Below are 21,198 nucleotides of genomic sequence, written 5' to 3'. Positions count from 1 at the left end.
AGCAGCTCAACCGGGTGACGAACTGGTGACCCCTTTGCGTTTGAGGGCGCCTTTCGGTTCTCAATCTGTTATTGTTGTTGTGGAATGTTATCCTCCTCTCTCGCGTCTGGCGTGCCAGTGGCCGCGCGGCGCAAGATGCCTCCATCTGCATGCAAGATACTTTACATCAGTGAGTGTAAAAAATCCTTGCCGGGATCAGGTGAAAAATCTCTGCACATATGGTACCCGAAAAAACAACCAATACTGTCTCAACTGGCTTTTGTCGTATGTTTTTCCTGCCTTTTGGGAAATGGAATAGTCACACACACATGGATATACTATACGTATCGGGTCAATGTGAACAGCATCTGCAGCCCGATCAAAAATTCCCATTGGCCGTCGCGTTCACATTCCAGAGGCTAGTGCAGTTCCAAAAAAAAAAATCGCTACGTTTATCTGACGAGCAGAGAGGCCGCAGCAGAAACAAATCCCGTTATTTTTCTGGACGGCGAGCGCCGGCGGTGGAGCGTGTGGATGAGGTGCGGCCCATGTCCACTCATCCCAAGCTCCCCCCATGTCTCCCATCCACCACCGCTCGCTTTGCAAAAGCACACGTCTCTCGCCGTCTCGCGTACTACTAGGCCTGCGTGCGCCGTAGCCCCACGTACTCCACATCATTTGAGCCCGGAAAGATCCGGGACGCGACAAAAAAACTCACGACCCAGAGGGCTCTTCTTTCTCTTGTGGCCCGCTATAAGTAGGGCGGTGTGTGGCGACATTCGCGAGACGTTCGTACGTAACGTGACCGAGCGCGCCGGACGCCGTCGTCGTTAATTAATCAGCCATGGATCCCTACAAGGTAACGAACGTGCTCTGCTCTGCTTCTGGGGCGAGGGGTTTGAGAGTGCGTTGGTTTTTTGTGGTTTTGATGCGGAATTTGGTGTGATGCGCGCAGCACCGCCCGTCGAGCTCGTTCAACGGCCCGCTGTGGAGCACCAACTCCGGCGCCCCCGTATGGAACAACAACAACTCGCTCACCGTCGGCTCCCGAGGTACGTATGACCACGCCAATCCCCCTTCCTCCTGTGGTTTGAGATTACTTTTTGTGTCTTCTGTGGTGTAGCCTTTGCTGCTACCAGTTTAAATTCAAGAACGTCATCCCAGTAAATCTGTGCTAGTCTGGATTCATTTGTTTTTTTTCCTAAAAAATACTTTGATAGTATTTGGTTACAACTTATAACACCATGTCCAGAAGATTAGAACCTGTTGTGTTTTCAAGCTACAGGCGGAATCATTTGAAAATTGAATTGTTTCCTAGTTCCTCCTACAAATTGAAACTGTTGCGTTTGTTAGAGCACATGAATTTCATACGATTCTGTACATCTCAGCTAGGTCCAGACTCCGTGGGGAGCAATTCACTACAGTAAATTAGTACTAATTACGATTTTACGATAGTGTTCCGTAGCATGTTTGTCAGTTTAATTCAAGTCGAGTGGTGATCGATGAACTGAACTGAACTGGGAACACTGAAAATTCAGGCCCGATCCTTCTGGAGGACTACCACCTGGTTGAGAAGCTGGCCAACTTCGACAGGGAGCGTATCCCGGAGCGCGTGGTGCACGCCCGCGGCGCCAGCGCCAAGGGCTTCTTCGAGGTCACCCACGACATCACCCACCTCACCTGCGCCGACTTCCTCCGCGCCCCGGGCGTCCAGACCCCGGTCATCGTCCGCTTCTCCACCGTCATCCACGAGCGCGGCAGCCCGGAGACCCTCCGCGACCCGCGTGGCTTCGCCATCAAGTTCTACACCCGGGAGGGCAACTGGGACCTCGTCGGCAACAACTTCCCCGTCTTCTTCATCCGCGACGGCATGAAGTTCCCGGACATGGTGCACTCGCTCAAGCCCAACCCCAAGTCGCACGTCCAGGAGAACTGGCGCATCCTCGACTTCTTCTCCCACCACCCGGAGAGCCTCCACATGTTCACCTTCCTCTTCGATGACATCGGCATCCCCGCCGACTACCGCCACATGGACGGCTCCGGCGTCAACACCTACACGCTCGTCAACCGCGCCGGCAAGTCGCACTACGTCAAGTTCCACTGGAAGCCCACCTGCGGCGTCAAGTCGCTGCTCGACGACGAGGCCGTCACCGTCGGCGGGACCAACCACAGCCACGCCACGCAGGACCTCTACGACTCCATCGCCGCCGGCAACTTCCCGGAGTGGAAGCTGTTCATCCAGACCATCGACCCCGACCACGAGGACCGCTTCGACTTCGACCCGCTCGACGTCACCAAGACGTGGCCCGAGGACATCGTCCCGCTGCAGCCCGTGGGGAGGATGGTGCTCAACCGCAACATCGACAACTTCTTCTCGGAGAACGAGCAGCTGGCGTTCTGCCCCGGGATCATCGTGCCGGGGATCTACTACTCCGACGACAAGCTGCTGCAGACGAGGATCTTCTCCTACTCCGACACGCAGCGCCACCGCCTCGGACCAAACTACCTGCTGCTCCCGCCCAACGCGCCCAAGTGCGCCCACCACAACAACCACTACGACGGCTTCATGAACTTCATGCACCGCGACGAGGAGGTCGACTACTTCCCATCCCGCTACGATCCTGCCAAGCACGCCCCCCGCTACCCCATCCCCTCCGCCACCCTCACCGGCCGCCGCGAGAAGGTAATTCTGTTGATTGATTTGCGTTTGGGTTTTACATTTCACTATATTTTCTTTCTTAATTACTACTTCCCCCGTTTCAGATTATAAGATGTTTTAATTTTAGTCAATCTCAAACTATAAGTTTAACTAAGTTTATAGATAAATATAGTAATAATTACAACACCAAATTAGTTTCATTAAATCATTAAATCTATAGTTCAATATATTTATTATGAGTTAAAAATGTTACTATTTTTTATATAAACTTAGTCAAATTTAAAACAGTTTAATTTTGACCAAAGTTAAAACGATTTATAATCTAAAACAGGAGAAGTAGTAATAGCTAGTCAATTTATTAACTGGTTTTGATCGATCGGGTTGCGAGTGCAGGTGGTGATTGCCAAGGAGAACAACTTCAAGCAGCCAGGGGAGAGGTACCGTTCATGGGATCCGGCAAGGTATGTACACACATGCAGATGCAGCAACCGAATTAACTGTCGAGAGACTGAACTAAACTGAATTAGTCAACTAGACTGATTGACTGATGAACAAATGCTAAATGCACTGCAGGCAAGACCGGTTCATCAAGAGATGGATCGACGCACTCTCTGACCCTCGCCTCACCCACGAGATCAGGAGCATCTGGCTCTCCTACTGGTCTCAGGTAAATACATCACATTACAGTTTGTTCCATAAATTGAAAAAAAAACGTACAACATGATCTGTATAATCTGTTCTTGGTTCTGAACTGCAACTTGAACAATCTACTATGTCTTTCGATGCAGGCTGACAGGTCTCTGGGTCAGAAACTGGCGAGCCGTCTCAGCGCGAAGCCGAGCATGTAAGGAGATCGATCAGCGTTGCAATCTGCTTCAGTCACGGAAGGCCTCAGCCTCACTCTATCGGATAATAATTGCTACTCATACTCTAGCAATACCGATCGATCGAGTCTATTTTGGAAAGAGGACATATATGATTTCTATCACCGCACAATTCGTGTACCACCATCATGTAATAATCTGTAACCTGAAGACACGTTTCTCCTGATACTTCATCATTATTGTAAGCACACCTTTTATCAATAATTTATATACAGTAAATTAATTATTTAATTATAATCCCTTTTTTTGGAATTCTTGCATATGGCCACTTTATTGGCATAAGGGAATAAGTTCACTTTAGATCCCTCCTGTTGCGATAGAGTTTGATTTGCATCCTTAACCGAAAATATCACATATAACGTGCTCCTTAACTTATAATACCGGAGTATCTAAAGTCCCATGGCAGTATTGTGAGCGGCTGAGATGGCGACGAGTTAACGTAGGACCCACATAGATCCCACATACAAGCATCACTTTATTTTTTTCCCTCACCCCTTCTTTTTACTCATCTCTCTCCCCAATTTCGCATCCTCGTCGCCGTTGCTACCATCCTCGTTAGAGCCCCACCAAGAAAAACAATGGAGCACAGAGTAGCGATGAAGAGACGGCATGCGGCTGTGCCGGCGCTGGCCCCGCCATGGGCGTCACCGGCCTTGGGAAGCTTGTGTGGGGCAGGGTTTCCAATTTCTATTTCAGCTGAAATTTCGGCCATTTCAGTTCTACTAAAATTCTCGAAATTTTGGTACTTTTGGGCACTTTTGGAGCAATTTTTTTTTTGAAATTTTAACATAATTTAACTGAATTAGAATGAGAAAAACAGAAAAATTTGCCCGAGATGATCACTTGCCGAGAGGAGGGGGGGGGGGGGGGGGTTTCGAAAATTCCGAAATTGAAATCACTGGTGTGGGGTGGTGGCACGGCTAGCCATTGCGCTGTCGCCGATCATGTTGTTACTGGTGACGACGGCGGCCAAGGAGCAACTGGACTGGATCGTTGTCGCTGGCGGGGCCTCTAGCGAGGCAGAGGCGGCGGTGTGGGCGGCCACGATTTCCTCGTCAGAGAAAAGGGGAAAAGAGGAGAGAGGGGAGGAGGAAGAAACACCATGTTGCGCGCCCCCGGGCTGCTTCCGCTTCTCATAGGGCGCAAGTGCATGAGGACATCACAGACGGGCTCACCGAAGGCGACGATGAAGTCGTGCGAAGCCGACGCGGGGTGCGGTGGTGGATGCTGTGGCGGCGAAGGAGGCTTGGAAGAAACGGCATCGCGGTGGGGAGGAAGGAGATAAAGTAACAGCTCACAATCCTGGCATGGGACTTCAGATACTCCGGTAGCAGAAGTTTAGTGATGAGTTGTATCTGGTATTTCGGTTAAGGATGCAAATCAAACTCGATCTCAATAAGAGGGACTAACAACGAACCTATTCTAGTGGATTAAGCAGCGGCCGGGATGGGCATGAACCTACTTTGTGGGCCATCAGTTGGGCTACTGAAATTTCAGGCCTTTGCAGCAACGCAACAACAGCCCAATAATATATTTTTTTGTTCTAGTTGGGACACGATAGTTTGGCACTACCACAAGTGCTGTGCACAGCTTTTTTCCGTTCTTACAGAAACAACAACAACAACAACAAAAGATTTGTTAAAAAAAACAACAACAAAAAAAGGTCAATAGGCTAGCTCTATTTGAAATTGACCCTGGGGCCTGGGTTACTACGAGTTTCAAAAAGGAATAGCAATGTGCCGACACAGTGACTTTTACAAGTGCAACGTTGCATTTCTACGACGTACGCTTCTCTTGCACTCCACTAGAAAGCATTAGCTTCCTTTTAAAAGCCGTACGTGTACGTAGCACTAACAGTGCATTACCGACCGCCCATTCGTACTTCGTAGAGCTGTTTCGATTTCTTCATCACTCTTCTGCTTTTAGTTATGGCCATGACGCCAACGAAGCCGTCAACCAAGCACGATCCTTATCTGCGTCTGCATGTCGAAGTGTCGAGCTAAGAGGAAGCCTACTCTATCGACACTCACGTCCAGCCGTCCACATAACTGTGTGTTTGGTTCAAGGGATGAAGTGGGTTGGGTTAGGTCGAAGCTATTTTTTAAGTCATCTGGTTTGAAAATAGGTGGGATAAAATAATCTCTAAAAAGAATATTCTTTTAAGATCCGAATAAAATTGGTCACTCAAAAACTGGTGGACCAATTCATCCCACTTTTTTTTTCCCACTGACATATAGGCCATCCCCTAAAAACTAGGACTATCTCCTACCTCATGCTAAACGGATAGTGGGGACGATCCCATCCTAAAAACAAGGATGAGTCTAACCTATCATATTTCATTCCCAAACCAAACACATGCCAAGTACATACATGCATCAATAAATCAATCATCCAATTAACCATATTGTTCTGCTTTAATCCAACTGAGTTTTTCAGATATTTCCGATTATTAAGTTTTTTTTAGAGAAGGGTATTTTTATCCCGCCTCTATACCAACCAGATATATGCAACCATTTTAATTTAGGAACTTAGTCTATCAAATAGGGAACTTAGCTCTTCAAATAACCCAATCTGAAATTCGCTCTTATAGAGATTTGAACTCAGGATTTTAGAGTGCTACTCAGGTCACTGTAGATTACTCCCTCCATTCCAAATTGATCTACATATAGTTTTTTGAGGTTATTCCTAAATGATCTACATATTTGTGTACATTTATTAAGTCTATTCGTTATTTATGCATTAGAGTAAATGGATATTGATGCATGCATTCATGCACACAAATATTTATAACCCACATGTAATATCTTGATTTGCTATTGGCTAGGAAATAGTGGGGATGGTGTATGCATCTAGTTTGTTGTTAGAGTAAATATAGTATGAGAGAGATATTAGTTTTTTTTTGGTCTTGGTGTACCTATAAAATATGTAGATCAATTTGGAATGGGGGGAGTATTAAGCTACTTGGAAAGAACACAAGAACTTACCTCTACACGACCGGCCGTACATGATTTGGCTGTGGAATGTGGATTCGGGATTCCACGCGTGCTGCATGCAGAGAGAATCTACAAGTAGACGCTAAACAAACTCGAAGAGTGTTAGGTTTAGCGGAGAATTAATGGCAGGATCGTATGATCTGCGAGTTTGCAGGACAAATTAAGTGCGCCACGCATTAGCGCCAAGTTGGGATAACTTATCAATCGATCGCCTCGTTCCTTTGGTGCCGGGAGTCGAATCTTGGTTAATTTCTGCTACTGCATGCAACCCGATCATCAGGTCCATTGATGATATAATTAAAATTCAGAATCTGCGATCTGTATGATGTCTGAATTTAGTGATCCGATTAATGCAGAGATTTGTTTAGATGCAATTACTTCTTAGTGCTCACGAAGCTGTGGATGAGACGGTCTTAGCTTCAAGTGTACCAAACGGATTGATTGTTCAGACTAAGAATATATACGATCCATGCATGATCCACCAGTTGTGGAACTGGAATATTTTTTTTTAAAAAAAAAAGAAAGAAAGAAAGGGGAGAACCTAATACCATTGGCTACTGGCTGCAGGGAACTATATTTGATACGACGTTAGTTAGTTAATCGGTATTAATTTCAACGCGCAAATGTGTCACTTTAATCATGCAAGGCGACGAGAAATTTCTTGCACAAACAGCTAGCTTTAGCTTTATTGAATCTTTGTTCTGAATTCTCATATGAATATGATCCATTGGACTTTTGTTATGTCTGGACATGTCACGGTCTCTGTGTCTAGAGAAGTTCAGAAAAATCGAGTTGGAGAGATATGATCCATCTATGTGCTTGCTAGCAAGAAACTGGCTACGTGCTACAGCTTAATTTGTTCAAGCCAGAATTATTTAAGCAGTGTAGCAAGTTGTCAGTTAGCGATGTAGGGACGCAAGTGTGATTTTAATATTCCTTCGCTTTTTGCAACCTGCGTGCCGCCCACGGTTGTGTTAATTATCACAACTAATTCTGCTACTGGAATCCTAGAAATTAATTGTACTAGTACTATCGTAAGACAAGAAAATTAAGAATATGTTCACACATCAACCAAACGTAGTTAGTGTTAACCTTTCTTCCTCTTTTTTACTCCTGAGAATACGTACAAGAGCTATATGCACCAAGAGTACTCCAACTCTCCAAGACTTGAAAACCACTAATGTCACTATCGCGAGCTACTGCTTAGCAACGATTATGCTTAGCAACGAGTATTAGATATAGATATGCATGATTCATCAGTTAATTTTGCAAGAGATTCGTTGGCAGCAAGTATAATCATATCCACACATGCAGGGCGGATCCAGCAATAAACTGACAAGACAGTCCAATACCACTAGGGCAAGTATCTTCAGTTCTTTCTCCATTAAGTATTAATCAATCAAACCTAGCTTAAGATAGATACCAGTAGGCCGATCCACATGTACCGCGGGCTCACAACAAATAGGAACCAATAGCTTACCGTCAAAGGATTAACAAGAACGCATGCCTATCGCATTACTGACCAGTACTGTTAAGCTCAATCAGACACTAATTAATCAACTTCTCAGTTGCTTGCATCATCAGCTCCTTTAATTTAACCTAATCTTTGTTTGGAAAAAGTCTTGCCCCCACATGAAGACCCCCACACACCACAAATAATGGATTCCAAGTTCCCATTAACAAGTTCCCTTTGGATCATGGACCACCATGTGAAAACCCTAATGACCTTGTGGTCTGCACAAGTTTGCATATAAAAGTTAAAACTGGTGCTTAATTAATCTGCTCCCATTAATTTTCAAGGTGGATCTGCTGCAATCAGGGAATTTTTTACAGCTTACCATTGCTATTAGTGGATGACACTTTACCTACCCAAAGTCACTTTGCTTAATTATGATGTGTTCATTTCAAACAGTGATTAGCATCAGATGCAGCCTGCATGGCCCTCCTTTTTTTTTTCTTCTTCACATGAGATGGGACTTACTGGCCAATTCGGCTCACCAACCCCCTCATGTTTTGGAAGTCGCTTCACCTACCGCCAAGTTCATGCCTGTAGCAGGGCTAAATTCGGCAGTGAAATTTTATGTGGTACCACTAGTCTACTACTAGACTAATCAAATTAATTAAGCATGGCCAGCAAGCTGGTTGATTCGGAATCTTTTCTCCCTATGGAGCTGAACTTTGGGGTGTCAATATCAAAGCATGGGAGGATCTTTGATTGGAGATTTTAATCAACGCCACATACATCGATCTTAAGTCTGTCAGCAACACCAGCTCTCTTGCTTGCTTGGATTAAACTTTTGATTCCTCCTTTAATAATAGTTGGAAGTAGATAGCAAGTGAGAGTTGAAACGCCAACATGTCTCGAGATTCAGGACAGCTAACGAAGGGAAAATAGCTCGCGTAACAATCAGTGTACTACACATGTACGAACAGGGATGTGCGTACGTGTAATTTATACAGACTTTTTTTTTAAACAAAATTGGCCGGTTGATGTCATGCAGTTGGTACTAATTTATACGCTGGATCCGTGGGCAATCACTGAAGTCCACTGCAATTGCAAATAGTCAGATCAAAATATCAGGGAATAACAAAACTTTCCTGTGAAACATTGTGCTATACGATCGACAGAATAGTTTCAAGATTGTACTAAACCAAATGCAATTTGTCCACTTCCAAGATTACCGGTTTCAAACCTAAATCCCATAGTATTCGTCCCAGGCATCAAATTTCTGAAAAATAATAGAAGTATAATATATATTGCTGATTGAAACATTAACCAGTAATCTTGAAGTATTATATCTTGTTGATTGAAACCAATTTCTCCACTTCAAGATTGTTACTAAACTTTTCTACAAATTTCAATCTCGAAACATTGAAAACCAATTTCCAAAAAACATTGTACCATCTGGCCAAGAATGAATTGCTAAAAGACTATTACAATCTTACGCACATAAGAAATACTCCATCAGTCCCATAATATAGCAATCTAGCTCTAGATGAGACGTTCGATAGTATAATAAATTTGGACACTCTTCTATTCAGATTCGTTATATTATAAAATACTATATTTGGTCCTAGGTTTCTATATTATAAAACGGAGAGAGTGCTCATTTTGAGATTTATTTATATATGAAAATTGATTTATTTTGATCACAGAGAGAGAGAGAGGGTACAGGTGAATAGGTGATCAGGTGAGGGCGTGAGGCGAAAGTCACAGCCGCACAGCGCACGGAACGTCGCCGTCGTCGTCTTCCCCGTGAGCACGACATGCCATGTCCCCATGCATATCCTCTCCCCCACCCAAAATTACCCGTCCTGCCCCTCCCGGCCCCACCCAAATCCGGTTGACCTCAGGCCCCCACCAAGCCCATTCCCGCCATTTCCCCCTCCCTCCCGCCAAATAAACAACGTGTTCTCGTGGGCCCCACCCCGCGCCGAGAGGCTGCAGCAGATTCCGTCTCTGCACAAACAAAAATACAGGAGATAGAATCAAAGAGAGCGCACTGCGAGGAGGAGCGCGAGGCCTACTCAAATACGATTCCACCACCGCCTCTCATCTCCTCCTTTCTCGCTGCGAGAAGAATCCCTTACGATTCTCGCTAATCCGAGTGGCCAAATTGACTGTTCCATTGGAGGCCCCCTCTTCCCCACTGTTGCTGTGTTCGATCGACATGCTCTGCTTCTGCTTCTGAGATAGCAGGTGGGTCAACTACTCAACCGCGATTCGATTTGCAGTAAACCGGGTGGTTTTTCGCGTGTTGGGCTAGCTTAGCTATAGCTAGTAAATCGCGGGGGGTTTGGGTTTGGGTTTGTGTCATTGTGGCGTGATGGCGATGTGCCTTTCCTTTCCATGATGGGGATGTCTCGTCGGGTTCCTCAAGGCTCGCGTCTTGCGGCGTTTGTGTGCGTGTGTGGTAGTGGATTCCGCTGTGGCAGCCATGCTCGATTCCTTGGATTCGTAGAGGATTTGGCATAAAAAAGGTTTCCTCTCTGGTTTTTCAATTAATCCCAGGTTCGTGGCTCGTGTTTGTTCGCCTCCGCGCGGCTGCGTTTCGGCGGATTGGGGGTATGCGAGGGCTGTGAGGTTGGTGGTGGTGCTTGTCCGGTCATGGAGCAGAAGCCGTCGCCGCCGCCGCCGCCGAGGAGCGACGAGGAGGAGGATGGATTGATGGGATGCGGGATGGGCGGGACGGGGGATATCGCCGGCGGTGACCTGGATCTCATGGAGGAGTTCTTGCTGGCGACGCCGGGGTTCGATTTGTCGGAGTTCTGGCATCCGGGGGCGGCGAGCCCCTTCTCCCCGCTGTTCGACATCGGCAGCAGCGTCACTACCTTGACTACCCCCGCGCCGGCGGCCGGCGAGGACGACAGGGACGAGGCGGAGATGCCCAGCCGTGGCGGCGGCGGCCTCGAGGTGAGCCCCGCGCACCGCGGCTGGACGTTCCAGACGGCGCCGCAGGAGGTGGCCGTGGAGCCGACGGTGAAGGAGCGGCTGCGCCGCGCGCTGGAGCGCATCGCGTCGCAGTCGCAGTCGCAGGCGCAGCGGGGCGACGGGGAGCTGCTCGTCCAGGTCTGGGTGCCGACGCGGATCGGCGACCGGCAGGTGCTGACGACTTGCGGGCAGCCGTTCTGGCTGGACCGCCGGAACCAGCGCCTCGCCAACTACCGGACGGTGTCGATGAAGTACCAGTTCTCCGCCGACGAGAGCGCGCGCGCCGACCTGGGGCTCCCCGGCCGGGTCTTCGTCGGCCGCGTCCCCGAGTGGACGCCGGACGTCCGCTACTTCTCCACCGAGGAGTACCCGCGCGTCCAGCACGCGCAATACTTCGACATCCGCGGCAGCGTCGCGCTGCCGGTCTTCGAGCCGCGGAGCCGAGCCTGCCTCGGCGTCGTCGAGCTCGTCATGACCACGCAGAAGGTCAACTACAGTGCGGAGATCGAGAACATCTGCAATGCTCTCAAGGTAGATTTGCGCAACACTGCTCCATTTGATTCTCCAAAGCCGAAAAAAATGCCCATGCTTTGCAGGCCACCATGTTATGCTCTTAACGTATTCGATGAAATGTCATTAGGAAAAGATGTGATAACTGCTGGGCACACCAATCCCCAAAGTAATAAATCTTTTCACTTCTCCTACCTTGGTGTCATCCTTGTCTTAATAAAACTACATTTCGTGGAAAATTGCAGGAAGTTGATCTCAGGAGCTCTGATGTTTCAAGTGATCCTCGTTCCAAGGTGAGATGAAAGATATTAAAGATCAGAGTGCTTTGCTGAAATGTTGTTCTCAGTAACAGATGCTGCCCGCTTGATGCCAGGTTGTTGATGCTTCTTACCGAGCAATTATACCTGAGATCATGGATGTTCTCAGAGCTGTTTGTGATACCCACAATCTGCCACTAGCCCAGACATGGATACCGTGCATCTGCCAGGCCAAGAGGGGAAGCCGCCACTCTGATGAAAGCTACAAACATTGTGTGTCCACTGTTGATGAGGCATGTTATGTCCGTGATTGTTCCGTATTAGGCTTTCACCAGGCTTGCTCCGAGCATCATCTGTTCAGAGGTGAGGGTGTTGTCGGCAGGGCATTTGGGACGAATGAGCCATGTTTCTCCCCAGACATTACCACCTACAGCAAGACCCAGTACCCTCTCTCGCATCATGCCAAACTTTTTGGCTTGAGGGCAGCAGTTGCCATCCAGCTGCGAAGTGTCAAGACTGGAAGCCTGGACTTTGTCTTGGAGTTTTTCTTGCCAATGAAGTGCATAAATACTGAAGAGCAAAGGGCCATGCTCAATTCTTTATCTAATACCATACAACAAGTATGCTATACATTAAGAGTTGTGAAGCCAAAAGAGCTGGTAAATGATGGACCATTTGAAATTAGTCAACCAACCAGGCCAGAATTTTATGCCAAGTCTGTGCATGAAGACTTGGATGAGCTCTGTAGTGGTATTAATGTTCCTGGAAGGACAACATCATTGGAAGCATCTGAGGAGGTATCATCATGGATAGCGAGCTTAGTGGATGCTCAGAATAAGGGAGGAAAGGGAGAAATAGATGTTGACTTGCCATTCGGATTCAGCAAACAAGATGATGAAGGATTTAGTGTTACAGCTGGCTGGCATACTTCTCCAGTTATGGCACCTGACGGTAGCATGTTTTCAGGGTTTAAGCGGCATGAAGATTATGATGTCAAAGAAAATACTTGTTCCAGTGATCCAAGCAATTCAAACTCGGACAAAGCAGTAGAAAAACGGCGCACTAAGACGGAGAAAACAGTTAGCCTGCAAGATCTTCGGAAGCATTTTGCTGGTAGCCTGAAAGAAGCTGCAAAGAATTTAGGAGGTATTTTAATGACAAATGATCTCTGAAATGGCTGGCTTCCTTACCTTTTTTAAAATTATTTTTTGCAGCTTTTCCTGTACATTTATCTCCTTGAAGCATGGCTCAAAAGAAGTGGGATAAGTTTGCTCATAGTAATAATCTGCTTACAGTGCATGTAACCCTTTCAGATAAGTTCCAGGATAAAAAAAAATGACAGGTGTACAATCAGGCGGGGAACTTACAATGTAATTAATTGAGATAAAATTGATAATTCAAATGTCTTGGTTTTTGCAATAGATCCAACTGAAAGTATATAGGACTAATGCTTCATTCACTATTTGCATAGATATAAACTGCAATATCTGTGGCTGACTATTGATCTTATGTTTCTACCGTTTGTTCCAGTGTGCCCGACTACACTGAAGAGAATATGCAGGCAGCATGGAATTAATCGTTGGCCATCACGAAAGATCAAGAAAGTTGGGCACTCCCTGAAGAAATTGCAAATGGTCATTGATTCAGTACATGGTCCTGAAGGAACAGTTCAGCTCAGTTCACTCTATGAAAATTTTACCAAGACCACATGGTCAGAAAGAGAGTTACAAGGAGATGTCCATTTTCCAGCATCTGAGCAAAACTTTCAGCTGGAACCTTCAGTTCCTGATCGTCCATGTGAGGGCAGATTCACTTCACATACTTCTGGCTCTAATTCCATCTCCCCATCCTGCAGCCAGAGCTCAAATTCTAGCCTTGGTTGTTCCAGTGTTCCAAAGACTCAGCAACAGCATGGTAGTGCTCCTCAGCTTGCAGTCAAAGAGGAAATATCTATGGATGAGAATCAGTGCTCCACACTAATCAAATCTGCTAGCCATGCAGAGGCAGAGCTGCAAATGTTTGTTGAAGAAAGACCTACCATGCTATTTAGGTCTCAGAGTCAAGTACTTTTAAGTGAACACAAACCGATAGAAAACATGTCAAACGTGCAAAAGGCTAGGTCTGATTCTCTCAAAATAAAAGCCATCTATGGCGAGGAAAGATGTATATTCCGTCTTCAGCCTAGTTGGGGCTTTCAAAGGCTAAAAGAAGAGATCGTAAAGCGGTTCGGCATTTCTCAGGATACTCACGTGGACCTCAAGTATTTGGACGATGAATCTGAGTGGGTTCTTTTAACCTGTGATGCAGACCTGCTGGAGTGTATTGATGTATACAAGTCATCAAGTAATCAAACAGTTAGAATATTGGTTAATCCTAGCATTCAACCGTTGCTCAATGCTTCCTTCGGTCAAACTGGTCTGTCTTGACAGTGGTGTTGCAGCACTGAAAACAATCATCTCATTGCTCCTTCAGGTAAAGAATGCCTGACGCTGCCTTTGGTTGTAAGTCAAGATGGCGTATGCAGGCTTCAGATTTGGATACTTGGGCTGAGGTGCAAATTAATGGACAGCTGCCTGTTGATGTTGCAGTTGAACCGTGCTGTGTTCTTGAATTGGAAATGAAGTAATTGTTGATGTTCCCTGTCGGTGCTTGGTATTGATTTGCATGCTGAAGTTCATGCAGTGGAGTCCACGGGAATAGAAGATGGAGCTGTATGCCTTTTGTTCAGTTTCATAACCATAGGAACTTTGTGTAGGCAGACTAAACTAGTGTACATAATTGTAGGTGAGTAGGTCAGAGGATGAAAATAATTGGCATTTGTCGAAATGAAGCTTTGGGATAGATTTAGCAGTCAGTTACAGTTCAAAAGTTTGTAGCTCTTTTGGGGTTTCATCTGACTCAATAGTTCTCAAGTGTTCACTTCAAGGTTTCAGCATTTGAAAGCCTGCCTCAGGTTACCCGTTACAGCGTGTCTGTTCAGCCTTCATGGGAGCATTTTTGCAATTCTGAAATGTCTTCCCACCAGTGTAAGTATTGATGAAAATATTAGTGTATATTTTTCCTTTCTTTGTTCATCTCATTAGTTGCATGGTAAGCTTATCTTGCACCCACATATTGCAGAAGCGAAAGGGTTCACAAGAAAGCAGTTGCAGTGCTGGCAATGAAACAAGATCATCATCAAAGTCGAGATGAATTCTGTTGTTTTTAGATCAGTGTTAGCATTATTGTTAATACAATGTTATTTATATGTTGGAGTAGTTTCGATGTTGCTCGTGTAAACCTGCTCTTTTACGGGTGAAGATTTTTTTTTTTGTATATCATGTACAGTACGGTAGAAATGTAAGAATTGTGCTACTTTGGCCTGGTTTTTCTTCAAACTTCCAACTTTTCTATCACATCAAAACTTTCCTACACACATAAACTTTCAACTTTTTCGTCACATCGTTTCAATTCCAATTAAACTTCCAATTTTGACGTGAACTAAACACACCCTTTCCTTTGTGACATTGGAACAGATCGGAAGCTCTCTTTTTCTCCCTTTTATAGTTGTTAAATATGTGTCTCAAATTTCAGTATGAAAATATATTTGAATTAATCTCCTAGTCGCACAGGAGTAACGTCTAATTGTTATGCTTTTGTAATCAACTCTTAAAAGTGATCTTGTCGGTTGGCGTCCGTGGTTTTTTTGGTTTTTTCATCTATCCTCTAAACACAAATTCTGGCATGTTATGGTTTCAGAGCTAAACCCGTCGTATGTTTATCCTCAAGTCTACACATTTATCTCAGAAATCACATCCTGTATATGTGCTTCTCCTGAAAGCACAGGTCTGGGTCATCTTGTCGCTCTCCTGGACAGTGACTCGATTCGGTTCATCACTACGGCTAATCTCATGGATCAGAGGAGTATAATCATTTGCAAAGTGAGATTGTTTAAAGATGACACGCGCCGTAGAAAGAAAAAAGAATCAATACAATTCAATTCAATTCAATTTCAAATCTATGTTAGTATGCAGATAATCCCAAAGCTCATCGCGGCTTGGAATAAGGATTACGGTGCGGCGACCGGTGCGCAGCGGGCGGCGGCGCCCGCGGCGGCAGCTTCGCCGCCGCCGGCCGCGCGGTGCCGACGGACTCGATCTCCTGGAGCGCGACGACGACGTCGTCCATGGACGGCCGGCTCTTGGGGTCGCCGCAGAGGCACTTGTCGGCGAGCTTGGCGGCCCGCGCCGCCGCCTTGGCCGGGTAGTCCCCGGCGAGCCGCGGGTCCATCAGCCCCGCCAGCTTCTTGCCGCCGGCGATGTACGGCCGCGCCCACTCCACCAGATTCTGCTGGTGGCTCGGCCGGTTCAGGTCGTGAGCCCTCAGCCCCGTGAGCAGCTCAAGCAGCACCACGCCGAAGCAGTACACGTCACTCTTCACGTACAGATGGCCTGAAAAAAAAGTGAAAACGATCGCGAGGAAGACGACGACGCAGCCTGCAGTTAGTCCTTTGCGATATATACAACCGAAATTTCGGGGATTTTGGCTAAATTTGAATGGAATTTGCATAGTTAAGAGAAGAGAGAATCCCTTATATGCCACTCTAAATTAACCGGCTCTCTTATATACCACTTAAAATTGGCTTCTCTCTTTTATGCTACCAGTTCAAATTTCTCCTCCTTTTTATGCCATTGCCGTCGGTCCACCGTCAGTTGGCCGTTAATTTTTTTTGTAAAAAAGACGCATTTGCCCTTAAGAATTAGTATACAACCAACAATAGGTATTTTAGTACTAATATAGCTACTGGATACAACATATGAAAAATGATTTTTTTTCTGCATCACTTGCAATTTTAGCCATTACCATCACAAATAAATTTTCAATGTAAGCATGAAACATGCATTTTTCCAACAATATTTTTAATATAAAGAGCATTTTTCACTGGTTCTGACAAAATTTTGTTCAATCAAAAAAGATTTAAAATAAATTAGTTATGATTTTTTGAAGTTTACACATTTTTTAGTTGAGAGGACATATTGGTCATTTACGAAAAAAACTAACCTTTGACTAACAGTCAACTAACACTATAGTGGTGGGAGTGGCATAAAAGGGTGAAAAAAACTTAAACTAGTGGCATATAAGGGAACTGGTCAAATTCTAGTGGCATATAAAGGATTAGAGAGTTTGGTGCGGTGCATGCTTACCGGTGGCGACGTACTCCGGCGCGGCGTAGCCGTACGTGCCGATGATCCTCGTCGTGACGTGCGATCTGCCGGCGACCGGGCCGTTCTTGGCGAGCCCGAAGTCCGACAGCTTCGGCGTGTAATCCTGATGAAAAATGCGTGTCTCAAATGATGGAGTTTGGAAGATGATCACGATCGATCTGCGAATTTCGCGAGATGAGTTGAGAAGAGAATTTACCACGTCGAGGAGGATGTTGGATGCCTTGAAATCCCTGTATATGATCTGCCGCTCAGACGAGTGCAGGAAGGCGAGGCCGCGAGCTGCTCCGATTGCGATCTTGAGCCGTAGGCTCCATGACAGAGGGTCAAATGCTCCTCCTGCACGAAGATCGGTCAGACTCCAGCAAATCAGACATGCATGATACTATTGCCCAAAATTATTTATGTGATTTGTTGATGAATCACTGTATGACTAGTCCGTAGTTAAGAATTGAGATCAACCAATGCAGGATGGTCGCGTTTGTCAAAGTTCAGATCAATACGATGAAGTACGGCACTGACTTTGCAGAAGTCAAGCCGGAATTTCGAAGGGCAAGTTTGTCTGTTCACATTCGGACAAACATAAAGATAGTTTCAGGTACTAAATGTTACTCGTATTAGAAATCGTCAAATTATGTTAGGTAGGAGTGGGAGACTAACAGCTGAAAATGAACCAATTTTGTGGAAGCATGATATTCAGACATGAGAGTAGTAGTACAATGTCAGAGTTAGATTGATGGTCGTAGCCTTACTCCTGAAGAGATGGTTTTCCAAGCTTCCTTTGGGCATGAACTCGTAAACCAGCAGCAGCTCCCTCTCCTCTTTGCAATATCCCAGCAACTTCACAAGATTTGGATGCACAAGTCTACCCAGGAAGTTGACTTCTGACTGTACTTGCACAAAACAAAGAGAGAATTGGAAATCGCCGATGAGTTCATGGCTAATCAGAGAACACAGACTCGAATTAACATGTGAGCTTGGAACAGTAAGCAATGCAGCCTTCTAATCAAGCAAGCAATGCATCACATTATACCAGGTCATCAGTTGACTTGTCCATTTGTGCGGAGAAAGCAACAGGTTAATTAAAACAAAAGCCATTTGTCCTGTTAAAGATAATGTTTTCTTAAGCGAAAGAAAAGATTTTAATAAATATGCGGTCTGTAACAATGTTGAGTTAATCTAAACAGAGCTAAGAACAGGAGCCATTCTTGAAACTATCTCGCTAATTATGGCCAAAACGAAACGCAAAATTAGCCAAGAAAATTGAACAGCGAGATCAATCGAGCAACGAGCTAGCTAGCTAGTTGCAGTGCGGTGTACCTGCCATTCGTGGAGGCCCTGGACGCTCTCCGGGTTGAGCTTCTTGACGGCGACGACGACGCCGGCGGAGCTCTTGGCCGGGTTGAGCGTGCGCTCGTCGGCCCACCCCTTGTACACCGTCCCGAACCCGCCCTCGCCGAGCACCATCTCCGGCTTGAACCCCCGCGTCACCGCCCGGAGCTCCGCCAGCGTGAACACCCTCAGCCGCGGCATGTCCAGCACCCTCCCCGTCTCCCCGCCGCCGCTCTCCGCCGCGATCGGCCACCGCCTGTACTCCTCCCTCCCTCCTCCTCCGCCGCCGCCCGACACCGCCGCTGCCGCCGGCTTCTCGTCGTCGGCGGCGTCATGACAGCACAAGCGATTCCCCATGTCGATCGATGGATGGATTCCCTCGTCGTCTTCTTCTTGAATAGGATCGTGCGTGACTGCGTGCGCGTGTTTGTATAGGTAAAAACGATGTGAGCTTGGCGAGCAAGGAGTAGAAAGAACAACCAACCAAACACGGAAATGTGGACGTGGACAGCGCGAGACACTGAGATGGCTGGCGCCAAGTGATGAACTGGTCGTCGCGTGCGCTGCTCCGTGGACCCGGTGCACGAAGGCCACTTGCTCTCTGGCCAAGCTCCTAGGGGTAGGAAAAAAAACCGAACCGAAAAGACCGAGATCGAGACCGAAAAAACTGAGACCGAGAAATTCGGTCCTAGACAGTGAAAGACTGAATTTTGTTAGGTCAATTCGGTAGTCTCCTCAGTTAACCGTATATACCGAAAAGACCGAATTTTAAAAAAAAGTCTAATTGCAACCTACAATCCACTAAGTTCAATAGGATTAAACTCTAATTTTCACATCCCTACTTCTTCTAGACATGCAATCTAATAAAAGTCTTTACTCAAACATGCTTACGAATTTATTTTGTGTTAAAAATAAAATGTCAGGACCGACAAACGTGATTTTTGTGTTAAAAAATCCATTATTTCTTTGCATATATGAAAATGTTGCGGAATTTCGGTCAGAATTGAGACCGAGACGGAAAAGGCCGAGACCGAATTTATCGATCCTAACATTTTTGCGTTGAAATTCGGTCTTCACTTTTGAAATACCGAAATAACTGAAAAACCGAAGAACGAGATCGAAACCGAATACCCACCCTACAAGCTCCAGGAGGTGTATTCTGCTGGTCCGTGGACTCGGTCCACGCAGGTGCTCGTGCCGGCGTACGTGCGTGCGTGCGTACGTGCGTCATGTGGCTCTCTCTCTCCTCGCTAGATTGCGCTGTTCACTTCGCGGAGCTGGACAACTGGCACCCCCCGCTACTGACAGGTGGGCTCCACAGTCGGGTGGGCCGTGGGCCCACCAGGCAGTGGATGATTAGGTGGCAATTAGTTCTTTTTCTTCACTAATCTGATTGGATTAGCCACCTACGTTAAACAAAGCAAAGCCCAGGTTCATGCGCATCGCGGCAGCTGCTTTCCGTTTCCCGGAAGCTGCACCTGCATCGCAGTGCAGGCGCGCTGACGTCACCGTTCCGAATATTAACACGAGAAAAAAGGATTATAAATGTGTGTAAATTTCTTGGCATCTCGACTGCTTCTGCTTCTGCATTGGGCCAACTCAGCTAGGGCAGCCATTGATTTGTCCTGATTTAAGGTCGTGATGAGTGACGACCATGTGTAAAAAAAAAAAAATCCGTCCCAACATAAATGTAACCGGAGAACAAAATACTCACTCCGTCCATAAATATTTGACGCCGTTGAGTTTTTTAAATATGTTTGACCGTTCGTCTTATTAAAAAATTTAAATAATTATTAATTCTTTTCCTATTATTTGATTTATTGTTAAATATACTTTTATGTATATAAATAGTTTTACATATTTCATAAAAGTTTTTAAATAAGACGAACGGTCAAACATGTTGTCAGGATTACGGATAAGGTATACCCTCTACCCTTGGATATATGTTGTATACCGATACGGTATACCTGTGCGTATACGGATGTTTCCTGTACACGTTAAGGAAATTCATCACATAATAGAAGCAGAATCCACATACGAGAGAAGTCTTACTCGGACAAGACTGGGTCGTCATTGTATCATGAGGGGTCCGATATCTCCGAGTCCTACTTGGAGATCCGCTGACCCGTGATATAAAAGGGACCCCCTGGGAGGACCTAAGGCATCGATCTCACCACCTACACATTCACCACAGCCTACGAAGTCGGAGCCTGCAGGAGCCAAGTCACCGGGTGATCTAGTCGAACCAACTCGACTACGGTCTCGTCGGTATCATCGAGTCCTATTATTCTCTTTGTAATCTGTGGTTTCCATCATATAATCCCATACCAACTGGATTAGAGTTATTACTTATCAAGGGGCCTGAACCAGTATAATCTGTCTTCTGCTTGTTTGATGTCGTACTACGTAGATCCTCGTACCAGCGTACCCCAATACCCTTTGTATCCGGTTTACGGATATCCACCGTCAACACATGTTTAAAAAAGTCAACGGCGTCTATTTAAGGAGGGAGGGAGTACTCCATAATCGGACAAAGTACTGTGAAATGTGAAAGCTATTTCAGCAAGAAAGGGATCAGACTTTGGGTTATGGTACAAGATGAAATCATGGCTGTCCGTTTTCTCTCTTTTGAGAGGAAATCGTGGCTATCCTTGGAGGTGAAGGAAGAAAAGACAACATGATAGCTGGCATGATGTGTGCTTCCATTACGTGACGTGGCTGCTCCGTGGACCAAATCTTCAGCTTCATCAGAGTCCACTGTTGATTAACTGGTGACATCATCATCCAGGACCTCTTCTTCAGATCGACAGGCGTCAACCTTCTCATGCACAGTTCACAATTTCTCATTCAACAAAATTCTCAGTACAAAGCTAGGAAGAGGAGACGATTTTGCGGCAGTACTCTTAACAGAGACATTTCAGATTTGTTCCAGCTACAAGATGGCAGTAATA

At 46.0% G+C, this 21,198-nt stretch overlaps 3 protein-coding genes across 4 annotated transcripts; 2 read left to right on the top strand and 1 right to left on the bottom strand.

The window, feature by feature from the left end:
• Window positions 1-464: 464 nt before the first annotated feature.
• Window positions 465-3,753, top strand: LOC4331509 (catalase isozyme C). The gene is made up of 6 exons (XM_015774263.3): window positions 465-838; window positions 935-1,031; window positions 1,518-2,662; window positions 3,032-3,099; window positions 3,212-3,305; window positions 3,427-3,753. Exons 1-6 carry the CDS (start codon window positions 824-826, stop codon window positions 3,484-3,486), a joined length of 1,479 nt encoding a protein of 492 aa, XP_015629749.1. The 5' UTR covers window positions 465-823; the 3' UTR covers window positions 3,487-3,753.
• Window positions 3,754-9,946: 6,193 nt separating this feature from the next.
• On the top strand, window positions 9,947-15,150 carry LOC4331508 (protein NLP1-like). 2 transcript variants are annotated; one of them, XM_015774258.3, is made up of 6 exons: window positions 9,947-10,215; window positions 10,528-11,478; window positions 11,703-11,750; window positions 11,831-12,860; window positions 13,245-14,740; window positions 14,835-15,091. In XM_015774258.3, exons 2-5 carry the CDS (start codon window positions 10,624-10,626, stop codon window positions 14,138-14,140), a joined length of 2,829 nt encoding a protein of 942 aa, XP_015629744.1. In that variant the 5' UTR covers window positions 9,947-10,215; window positions 10,528-10,623; the 3' UTR covers window positions 14,141-14,740; window positions 14,835-15,091. The 2 variants fall into 2 exon arrangements, with proteins under 2 accessions (XP_015629744.1, NP_001404104.1); NM_001417175.1 differs by lacking the exon at window positions 9,947-10,215 and having other exon boundaries at window positions 10,526-11,478; window positions 14,835-15,150.
• Window positions 15,151-15,591: 441 nt separating this feature from the next.
• On the bottom strand, window positions 15,592-18,760 carry LOC4331507 (probable serine/threonine-protein kinase PIX13). Its single transcript, XM_015774264.3, has 5 exons — window positions 18,236-18,760; window positions 17,668-17,803; window positions 17,115-17,254; window positions 16,898-17,021; window positions 15,592-16,144 (listed from the first exon to the last, which is right to left on the bottom strand). Exons 1-5 carry the CDS (start codon window positions 18,602-18,604, stop codon window positions 15,741-15,743), a joined length of 1,173 nt encoding a protein of 390 aa, XP_015629750.1. The 5' UTR covers window positions 18,605-18,760; the 3' UTR covers window positions 15,592-15,740.
• Between the last annotated feature and the right edge of the window lie 2,438 nt (window positions 18,761-21,198).

This window comes from Oryza sativa, chromosome 3 (genome assembly GCF_034140825.1).
Source record: "Oryza sativa Japonica Group chromosome 3, ASM3414082v1".
Lineage (NCBI taxonomy): Eukaryota > Viridiplantae > Streptophyta > Magnoliopsida > Poales > Poaceae > Oryza > Oryza sativa.
Note: the sequence above shows the minus strand (reverse complement) of the source record. Positions and strands in the feature narration are given on the sequence as shown.

Bases quoted from the DNA above. Each gene is read 5' to 3' on its own strand.
- LOC4331509 (XM_015774263.3), top strand. The intron at 2,663-3,031 runs GTAATTCTGTTG...TTGCGAGTGCAG, and splicing joins TCACCGGCCGCCGCGAGAAG to GTGGTGATTGCCAAGGAGAA. The intron at 3,306-3,426 runs GTAAATACATCA...CTTTCGATGCAG, and splicing joins GGCTCTCCTACTGGTCTCAG to GCTGACAGGTCTCTGGGTCA.
- LOC4331508 (NM_001417175.1), top strand. From the start codon at position 10,624: ATGGAGCAGAAGCCGTCGCCGCCGCCGCCGCCGAGGAGCGACGAGGAG. The intron at 11,479-11,702 runs GTAGATTTGCGC...GGAAAATTGCAG, and splicing joins ACATCTGCAATGCTCTCAAG to GAAGTTGATCTCAGGAGCTC. The intron at 12,861-13,244 runs GTATTTTAATGA...CGTTTGTTCCAG, and splicing joins AGCTGCAAAGAATTTAGGAG to TGTGCCCGACTACACTGAAG.
- LOC4331507 (XM_015774264.3), bottom strand. From the start codon at position 18,604: ATGGGGAATCGCTTGTGCTGTCATGACGCCGCCGACGACGAGAAGCCG. The intron at 17,255-17,667 runs GTAAGGCTACGA...ATCTTCGTGCAG, and splicing joins GGAAAACCATCTCTTCAGGA to GAGGAGCATTTGACCCTCTG. The intron at 17,022-17,114 runs GTAAATTCTCTT...ATTTTTCATCAG, and splicing joins CCAACATCCTCCTCGACGTG to GATTACACGCCGAAGCTGTC.